At 45.3% G+C, this 10556-nt stretch overlaps 1 protein-coding gene across 6 annotated transcripts; it reads right to left on the bottom strand.

The window, feature by feature from the left end:
• Positions 1-1641: 1641 nt before the first annotated feature.
• On the bottom strand, positions 1642-10506 carry LOC108027381 (neuropeptide F receptor). 6 transcript variants are annotated; one of them, XM_050888892.1, is made up of 6 exons: positions 10218-10506; positions 8679-8877; positions 5199-5589; positions 4973-5142; positions 3508-4084; positions 1642-3438 (listed from the first exon to the last, which is right to left on the bottom strand). In XM_050888892.1, the coding sequence occupies exons 2-6, from the start codon at positions 8679-8681 to the stop codon at positions 3191-3193; spliced, it is 1389 nt and encodes a 462-aa protein (XP_050744849.1). In that variant the 5' UTR covers positions 8682-8877; positions 10218-10506; the 3' UTR covers positions 1642-3190. The 6 variants fall into 6 exon arrangements, with proteins under 6 accessions (XP_050744849.1, XP_043951462.1, XP_050744848.1 ...); XM_044095527.2 differs by having other exon boundaries at positions 1642-4084; XM_050888891.1 differs by having other exon boundaries at positions 1642-4084; positions 10422-10506.
• Positions 10507-10556: the final 50 nt, after the last annotated feature.

Below are 10556 nucleotides of genomic sequence, written 5' to 3'. Positions count from 1 at the left end.
ACTCTCAATGTAACAATGGTCCGAGCAATGTTTTCTAAAAGCCCAACGCAAATCGGGGCCAACTTCTTTGCCCAGACAAAGGCTGAACAATTGGCGAACTCCCATTTGGTCATCTGTCCAACCATCCGACTGTATGTGAAAGTGCTCGCAGCGGATTCATTTAGCACCTACTAAAGAGCCGCCAAAGATGTCAAAGAAATGCCATCCTCCATCACTCGCCATCGACGTGTGTCCAACAGCAGCGGGATGCCAAGACTTAAGTGCCTTGGACCGATGAGCACATATTACGTTACTTCTCAGTCCCAATCTGAATCTGTATCTGAATCTGAGGTCCATCAATTGATATGCAGAGAGGGCCTTCAGTTGGCCGCAAATATTTGCGAACCTTTGCTTTGAATTTTATTCCAATCATTAATTTCACTTTTACTCATAAATATGCTAATTGCCAGCTCACACCGGCCCCGTAAAATCGTTGCCGGCGCGTCTGTTGATATAGTGAGATGGAGGTACACTCGCACCCAGAATGCTTTTGTCACCATTGCGCAATCTGCATGAGAAGAAAGTGAGATGGGCATTCGTAATCACCAGATGAAATGGAAATTGGAATGGAAACGGAAGGTGCGGAGCCGGCTGAGTGTGACAAAAAGTAAGGTAAACACTTTCACAAGCCGCAAGTGCATACGGCCGTTTCCAGCCGTCAAAACAAACGGCCAGGCCAACTGGCCGCTGACAGTTTTACAGCAGCCAGAAGCAGGTGAGCCGGCCACCTGTCGCATCCCGCGTCCCCAAAGAAATTTTTAATTAGTTTACTTTATTTGTGTTTCATTTTCACGCCGCCTGGTCGGAACATTTCACTTCTCCGAGCGATCCATAACTCACTCGCCAGCGGTCACGTTTGTGTCACACGTCGGCGAACTGTGAGCCGAACTGCGAATTTGGGGGAATGTGACCGACCTTTCGCTCACGGCGGTGCGTGGGCCTTAATTGAAACGAAATCACACACTAATTTAGCTCACCTGCCGCCCATCAAGAACCCCTTATATATGCGATCTAATGAGTTTATTATTGGCGAACCCGAGACTGCCTTAATTGGGGTACTCATTCAAGTTCCAATGGATTGTATGTTACTAGCACATATAGTTTTAGACTATATTTTTGAGTACCTATATACACCACGTCTGTAGACATTCTGGTTCTCAGACTTCCTTATGGCGGTGTCTCACAGTTTGCCTGCTTGTGTGCTATTTTTATGGGTCGTAGGTTTTTATGCTGCGGCTGCTCGAGGGTCTCGAACCCACAAAAGTGTCAAAGGTTAAGTGTTGGGCGGGTCAGCTGCTGTTTATGGCTGTGGTTGTTAAACTGGTTGGCACGGTGTAGCATTTTGTTTAAACATCTTTAAAGAGAACTTACCGAAGTGCAACTTACTTACTCTTCTGCACAAAATCGTATCATTCCCACTTCATTTGCGTAAAAGCCCTAAGCTACAAATAATTGTTTTGGGGAAAACAAGCGAAAATTCGTGGTAAACGAAAACACACTTTGTGCAATTCAACAGGCATCTCTAATTGGCACTTCAACAAAGCTCTCATTTCGCATTTAGAGATATTTGCCTTTTCCAGTGAAACAGCTCTTTTTGCGGGACTTGTAAACAACATTTATTAAAAGTGTGTTTAGAGCTGCTGACATTTATTTTTAAGTTATCTTTTACAATTCTGGACTATAATTTAGATTCACTTATGCGAAGTCAAGTTAACCTACCATTAGAGAATAGCAAACAGAACATCAATTATTACTAATCCTAAGCTTAGATGATATCAAGACGTAGCTATGAGAAGAACGAAATTATTTCCTAGGAACTGTTTAAAGGGAACTTATTCGAGGTTTTAGGCGTATTCGACTTATCAAATACCCGAAATCCAATTGGGGGCTCAATCAATTACTTCCGGCATTCGATATGAAAGTCATCAAACTTAGACTTAGTCCGACGTTGATGATGGATGCGATGAGATGCTCGTTTAGGAATAGATTACAGGCTTCGAGGGCTAAACTCGTTGTGTCTTAACTTAGGTGTAACTCAGCTTGGCTTAGGATCACTGGACAATATGTGTTTTCTGTAAATTCTAAGAGCGAATCGGAAGTCGCATCACTCGAAAGCCGCTCCAGCCGCCCGCTGCTCCAGGATTGATTGCCAATTTAGTACTGTTCCAAACTGAAAATGTGTCACAAAAAGCTAGGTCATAATCGATGGTTGCTCCAGGCAAAAAATGTCACAACACGGCAACGACAAGAGTTACAGCTCGTCAAGGCAACGATAAAAGGAATTCTGAAGCGCATGCAAACACTGAGAAAAAGAATGATTTAATGAAATACGACCGGGACTGGGCTAACCCATAAATCAGGAGTCGATAAATAAACATCAACTCTGAAATTGTTTAGGGTGCGACAGTTTTGATTGTATCATAAAGTATAAAGTACATAAGGTATGGAATTAAAAGTTTATAGGAAAAATAAGTTTTTACAGAGTTCAATAGTTTATATGCACCTCTAACAAATTTGTAATTAACTTATTTACACATTTATGAAAGTAAAAACTTTGAAAATAATACTGATTTCAATACGAATTACTCAGACTACAAAGATAATGAATTTTTATAGACCACAATTATTAGATTCTGTTTAGACTTAAAAGGGTTTCGCCTTTAGAAAAAAAGTGATTTCGTAGTCCTCGCTAATAAAATTATAGAACTATCATAAAAATTCCATGTCTATAGCGGCATTATTAAACATTAAAAACAATTATTCTTAAAAAAGAATCACCCAAAAATACTGATATCTACTTTGAAACCTATCGAAGTTGAAAGAAGCAATCCTTTTAAGGGGACATGGAAATATATTTTTAATTTCGCGCGAGTCCCCCAAGATCAACAACCTAATAGTAAGTCTTATGGAACTGTGTACCCTAACTTCCCCGACCTAAGGACACGCCCTTTCGCTCAGTGTGCTCTGGAAATGGCAGTTGCAGTTGGAACAAGTGAAACGTGAAGGGAGCAGCAGCGGCGCTTGGAGCATGCAAATCCAATCAGCCCGAGGGCGCACAGAAGGACATGCACGCGTGTGTCCTGCGGAGGTGGGCGGTTACGGCCGTGGACAAACAGCCGGACCTCGGGGACCTTAAGAGCTACCCTGTGCTTTACCGCGGCATCAGCTTGGTGACCTCCGAGGGCACGGGGTTGTGGTCCGTGAGGGCCACCGACTCGGTGATGGCGCTGCGCAGTCCGCCCTCCTGGTGGCCGGTCATGAAGTCGGTGGCCGCCAGACCGCCCTCGCCGCCTCCGACGGTGCCGCTCTGGGCGCCGCCCGGCCCCAGCAGCTTCAGCTCGCCCTTGGAGAGATCGCCGCCCAACTTGCGGCGCCTGCGGGCCGCCTGGACGCTGCAGCCTGTCGTGTGACCGTTAAGAGCAACATTAGTGTCTGAGCAACGGCAGAGCAGTTCTTGAAATTCTTTACGGAAGTTGTCGTTGAGCCAGCCGTAGAGCAGCGGGTTGGAGCATGCGGAGCTCATGCCGATCATGTGGCAGATGGCGTAGCGCACCAGCATGCTCTGGGTGACCGGCGAGCGCTCCATGTCCGCGTACAGGTTGAAGAAGTTCAGTGGCAGCCAGGAGACGCCGAATATGATTGCGATACTGATCAGGAGGCAGTTGGTCCGCTTCATCCTCCGGCCGCGCTCCACCTTTCGCTGGGCGGAGGCCGCCTGCACAGCCACAACGGTGATGCGGCTCTTCAGCTTGTTGTAAATCCCGAAGTAGGCCACCGAGACGATTAGGATGGGCACCAGGTACTGGACGCACAGCGAGAAGATGGAGTAGTAGAAGCGCCCATTGCGGGTCGGCCAGTCCTCGATGCAGTACGGGATCGTGTCCTGCAGCCCGATCTGCTGCAGCAGGGCCGGCGTGTCCGTGTTGATCAGCTCCTTGTAGACGAACAGCGGCGAGGCCAGCAGCAGGGACAGGGCCCAGATCCCCGCCAGGATCGTCACCGCCCCAACGAACTGCAGGCTGTCCCGCGTGGGGTACACTATAACCTGGAAGAAATGTCGGGGGTGATTCAGGGATGACACAGGGGTCTACTGTCTATGCAGCATGATACACTTTGGGAGCCCCATATTTCCTAACCCTAGTTTTATGTTGTGGTTAAGAAATCAAATAAATAAATCATTAGGATTCTTTGGCATAATAGCAACATTTTTCCATTATATTACGATTTCGCATATCCTAACAAGATTAAATTGGATATAAAAAATAATAAGAACTATTTACTTACAAATGTCTATACTTTTTGCATGAGATTTTATTTATTTCGATTTGTAACATATCCCCTGTCAACCAAGACCTGGCTCCTTAAAATGTTTTTCTCCGAAATGAAAAGAGGATTTTATTAGCTTAAGCCCATTTTATCAAAAGTTAGTACTCATTTTGACCTAAGCATCACCGCTCCTGTTTCGCCTTAATTTATAAACACTTTAAAGATACCCAAACATTACTGTGCAAAGCTAACCTTTTCCCAATTTCCTTATATAGATATTTCTTGGTATTTTATTAATTTTTGCTTCTCTTCAATGTTTGCTAACGACTCTGTTTTAACGATGTTTATCCAACAGCAAGTATCTTTTATTAGCTCAACCCCTTTTAATCAAAAGCTCATACTCGTAGTCCCTCTGACCTCTGTTCACCACCCCGTAGAGATGGCTCTTGCCTCGCCCCCATTTATAATAATAACTTTAATCGTGGGTTAAGCATTCGTGTAATCGCCAAATATTTGCCCTGAGCCCATCGATTTTCGCTCAACGTCACACTTAATGGATACAAATTGAAGCCATTCACCTCATTAATATCGGGACATGACTTGCCCCATCCGATTGGCCCTATTTGCATACAAATGTGGGCATTAAAAAGGCGCGAGGAGGACTAACCTGGTATCTGTCGAAGGCAATGGCCGTTATGGATATTGTCGACACGAAAATGCACAGGGCCTGCAGCATGGCAATTGTTTTGCACAAGATGGAGCAGGAGCCGTAGGGCCAGTACTTGGACAGGATCTCCATCAAGGTCAGCGGCATGGTGACCAGGCAAAGAAGCAAGTCTGAAAGTCCGCTCGAATGAGAACCAGATTTCCTCCCGCCAAGGAGCTTAACTCACCCGAAATGGCCAGGTTCAGGATAAAGAGATTGCGGGCAGTGCGCATGATGGGCTTCCGGACCACGGCGATGACCACCAGGGTGTTTCCCAGGGCCCCGAATACAATCAGTACGCCGTACATGCTGATGAGCATGTGGTACCAGGGGCTGTCGACCGCCCTGTTGCTGAGGAACCTGTCGATGAGCACCGGGTCCAACGGCCTGCTCCCAGTCTCATTCAGGTCCGAGGTGTTGATGGCCGTGGTGTTGAGGGCGTGGATGGTGCCCAGGTCCAGGTAATCCAGCGGATGACGGTCGTCCAGATAGCGGCCACTGTTGCTGCTGCTGGCATAGCCGCCCAGGTGCTCCGCGGCGGCCAATTGCCCGGGCTCCGTCTGATTCATGCTGATTATCTGGCAAACAGAAAAGGCAAACATCTTATTATTCCTTAAATCCGCAGCGGAAATATTCAATTGTACGGGGCAGAGGTTGGAGGTAGGAGGCAGGTGAGGGCACTCATTGCGTGCCACATCACATTTGATTTATGAGATTGGCTTGTAGCACACGCCACACATTCCAGCTGGCTGCGAAAAGCAAATTCCGCAGGTTTATGGGGCCGCCTTTGTAAAATGCGGGGCAATAATCGTATGAAAAGTTTGTTCTGTGCCAGCAGGGTACCCAGCACCAAAGGATCTATGGGCATTCGACATGAATGAAAGTTCTGACGCCTCTGTGGCAGGCGAGCACTTAGAGACATGTGGGGTGTGATTACAAAGCCAAGAAATATATTTGTATAGTCCGACTAGAAAAAGCTATATTGCAAGAGAAAGACCTATTTAAGGTGATTTTTCCCCTATTACTACTTTATACGTTATATAATCATTGAAAGGCAAATTAAAATGTTCCGCACATCCCTTAAAGTAAGTATATGTAACATTAATTATAAACTAAAAAAAAGGAAAAAAGGTTTATATAAGATATAAGGTTTCTGGCATACTAAATAAACAATGTTATCAAATCACTAAATTTTAAAATCTTTTTTAATTTAGAATATTTCATGGGAGAACTTGGCATCTTATAGAGCCTATAAACACGTTTTTCCTCAAAAACATAATAGATTAAATTAAACTTGTCGACAATCATATTCTAGGGAAATAACAACCACAAAAAGTATCTTAGTTTTGGAAGGATATTATTTTCCCAATTGCTTCCTAAAATAATAGCTAAGAAAAGTTAGTACACACTGTTCCTCCCTTGCTGACGTTCGAATGGTAGTGCATTTGGACAATACAACTTTTATCTTGATGGAATATCCATTTTCCAGTGTTCTTTTTTAATAATTGAGTTGAGATCTCAGGGCTTGATAAAACTTCAAACGCCCTTGGAATCCGCCTTTTAATGCCTTTCTGAACACAGACAATGGCCTTCGCTCTTGGGACTTGACCCGCAAATTATCTGCCACAGGATAACTTTCACAAGCAAAAATCGTTCGCTCGGGCTTGAAGTTTTTCCCGTTGTTTTACTTCTGGAAAATGTCTCACCATTCGGTGTCAATTTATGCAATAACTCAATTTTTAAGCCCCCGGCCAGGCTGGAGTTGGCTGGTTATTTTCCCTCGTAAATATTCATGCATTACCCGGCGCCATAATTTATGCAGCACATCAGGGCGAGGCATGCATTTAATTGGAAAAAGTCAAAAGTGCTGTTCTCTGGGAAATGTGCGATTGATGCCTGGGCTTTGTTGCCAGAACAAGATATCTTTCTCCCGAGGGACAGCCGTCAAAGCCAGATACAGATACAGATACAGGCAGGTTATAAATGACGACATTTGCTAAAAATAATTGTGTAATTTTATGCGCCGACTGCCTGCGCACTTGTCAGTATCGATAAAAGCGGATGGCCCAACCGAAGGTGGGCGAAACAGACTTATGGGGCGCCCAAAGGTAGGCAATGCCCCTGACAGCTGCGATAAATGAGGCGCTAATAAATCTCGCCAATCGGAGGATTAACACGCCAGATACCAGATACAGGGGCATCGGAAACGAGCCGAAGACAGAGTTGCCATGGAAATTTAATTTGAAGTTGGCCGGCACTTAATTGACTAATGTTTGCACTACCAACGCAAACATCGGAGCGCTGTCCCGAGAGTTGGCCAGTCCTAAATGGAAAAGTCTGCCAACCGCACACTGGTCAGTCTGCAGAACGGTTTGGGCTCGGGCTTGCGGGATTCCCCTTCCGCCCCGGGCGGAGACCTAATAAAAAAGTTTTCCCGCAAAAGGAGCAGTGAAAAACAGGCCGAAGTTGATCACCAATTTGTCGCAGAAGTTCCAATCACAGGCCGTACCAGACTTGAGGAATTGACTTGCAAGGTGGAAATTGAATTTCCATGTATTTCTCCCCAAGGGAAAATCACTGCGCAGCTGCTTTCCCGGTTCGGTTGGGGCAAGAAAGGAAGTAGGTGTCGGAAGAATTATGTAAAGTAGCCTCAAGTCCTCGGCAGTTGTCACAAATTTGGTATAATTTTCGGGCTACGAGTGCCTCCCGTCTTCTCGCTTCACTGGATAAGCGGAACGTGACAAAGGTTTTAAATGCCAGCCAGTTTTCGGGAAATTTAAGTTCGATTCATCCCTCAGGGTTTTTGACTCAGCTATTTTTGTGATTTATTTGCGGCAGGCCTCTTGTTTCGCCCACAACAAGATGAATTTTATTGCCGCTTGTGCGATTTGTTTGCTCCGATTACCTTCTTCCTGGCCCCTGCTGGCTGATGAATTTATCAGTTGGTGTCCAATAAGAAACCCCTTATGCCCCAGGACACTTTCTTTATTAATTGGAGTCGATTTGTTTCCCACATGGAAGAGGTAAGATCCTGCCGGAATTGGCCTCATCTGTTCGGATGGTCAAGCCTGAATTACTCACTGCTGAAGTGATGTGCTGTGCCTAGGCGGAGACATCTAACCGAGTGCATGACTGGGTTCCTTAGGAATTAATCATCTAAGCTGCTTAGGGGCTGAACGCAAATTCTCGCCCATTTGCCCGAGCCCCTTGCAATTTAATCACGTTCTGCGTGCCGTTTAGCACTTCTTAGGTGTCAAAGAAAAGCCATAAAGTGTGGAAATAAATACAAATTCATAGTACCCGAAATCCGGGCTGGGCGATTGTGTAACCAGGACAGCAATTATTGCGAAAACTGATATGGCTCTGCCTCCGCCTCCGCCTCTGCTCGACTTTTAAGCCTTCTCCGAGTTTTGAAATTGCCCGCAAGGAGGAGCATTATTTCGAAATTTGTATGGTTCCTACGCCGGCAAATTGGCCCCAATCTGGCGGCGTATCCTGCAAATGTCAAAGAAATGGGGGCTTGCACGGCCATATGGCCAAACCAGGCCAGGACCAGGCTGATTCCCCCAGCAACTCGAACAAACTTTTTCATTTTAGGAACAAAGTAATTCCGTTCCGTTTGGCTTCTTGAGCTGGCTTTAAGTATTTATATTGCAATTACACTCACCATCGTATCGCTCTGGCAGTCTCCTCCGCCCTGGGGATCTCTCCGCTATATAGTATCGTACTGTTCTTCCTGGTCGTCGGTTCTTGTTTTTCCGTCTGCGTGCGACACGGGTGACTCTTTGTTTTTGTGGCTGCTACAGCGGCAGTTGCTCATTTAGTTTCCAAATGCACTCATGGGACTTCCCTGCTGTCTTTGCCGTCTTGAAATTATAAGAAACGAAAACATTTCTGCTAATGGATGTTTTGGTTGTGGGATGAATCTATAAAGCCCCTAAACTCCGACAAGCTGCCTGTCAGCATAATCAACTTAATTAAAATGCTTCAAAAATTCTCGAAATAAAGCAAAGTTTGGGACACGGGACCCGACTTAATCCTTCGAGCAACAAGCACACGGGCCTCAAGCTGAAAAGTTTGCACAAGATAGTTGCAGTTTAAGTGCCTTCGGGGCTCCAGTTTTGCATGCATTGGTATGCATAACTTTTGGAACACTTTCCGGATTCTGGCGCACTTTGAGGATGTTTCTGCCCCGGTTAAGCCATGCTCAGTTGAGCGCGAAACCCTCATGGCTATACTGAGTTTAAATTGACTCTTTAGCTCACATGAACTTCGCTTAACTCTGATAACGTACTACTTTACATTTGGTTTAAACCGTTTAAGGCTTTACACCTTACGTTGAAATAATGTCAAAGTTCTGCATTCATTACTGTGCTCTACAGCCAGGGCTTTAAATTCAAAAGCATTTTAATTACCAAACCGATTTTGTCACAGAAAAATTCGTTGCAGTTAAAAGGTTTTTGTATTCACAGAGAAATTCTGCTGTCCAGACTTTTTAACTTTAAGAGAAATACGCTTTTTGGAGCTGTTGTTATTCTTTAATTAAAGTCCACAGCCGAAAAACAAAAAATTAAATTAAAATTAAAATAATTGCCGCAATATTCTTGTCAGTATTTTTTCTTTAATGCACCAAATACGGCTTGCATATACGGCTGGAAATCTGCTCCATTATTCAGAGTCCATTAATAATGCCATTAGGCAAATTGCTTTTCGGTTTTCGGCATTTTTTGTCGAGCTGCAGTACTCGTTTACATCTCATTACGCGCGGTGCACATTCATTAATTTTCCATCGAGTGGAACTCGGCTGAACCGACTGAATTGGCTTCTCCCTCAGTTTCCTGAGCACATCAACTGTCCCGTCGTTTCGTTAAATTATGATTCTCTTTCTGCCCGCACACGTCACTTGGCATTACAGACTCGAAAGATTTGTTTTCCCCGGAGACTGGCGGCGGAATAATATTTTCTTTCGATTAATTCGCATCTTGCAGTTCGGATTCATTGAAGCGCGTTCGGGAAAATAATCATAATAAATACCGACAACTGCGGAGCGTCCGGCGGGCAATTAGCGAGTTTCCGCGGCCCACTTCGGGGCGGGCTACGAATGGTCATAAATGTCGGGCTCTGTGCGAAATCTTCACGCCTTCAACTTTTTAATGGCGGCACATTGTTGGGGCAACAAACACAAAACACTGCGTCGAGGGCATACCTCTCGGAATTCGGGATTCCGGGTAGATCCAAAGAGTTCTTGGGCGCCTCAAAATTCTGAATAAATATGCGGACGCATTTTGATTATTCCGCCTTTTCACGCGGTTTATTACAATAAGTTTCGGAGTTTAGTTCGCCTGTTTGCTGATCTCCGATAACCACACGCGTGCACAGTCAGCGACCATCTGTTGGCTTTCATGCGCACCGCCTGCTTATATAGCCTCGCCTGGGACTAAATATCCGCCAGAGTCCGAGATCCCGGGAGCGCGTTGCGTATACGCCGCGTGGCACACGAGTCGCAACTGAGGGCGCAGCAGTCGGTCAACAGGCCGTGGCCCTC

Source organism: Drosophila biarmipes, chromosome 3R (genome assembly GCF_025231255.1).
Source record: "Drosophila biarmipes strain raj3 chromosome 3R, RU_DBia_V1.1, whole genome shotgun sequence".
Taxonomy (NCBI): domain Eukaryota; kingdom Metazoa; phylum Arthropoda; class Insecta; order Diptera; family Drosophilidae; genus Drosophila; species Drosophila biarmipes.
This window is presented reverse-complemented; position numbering and strand designations above follow the sequence as displayed.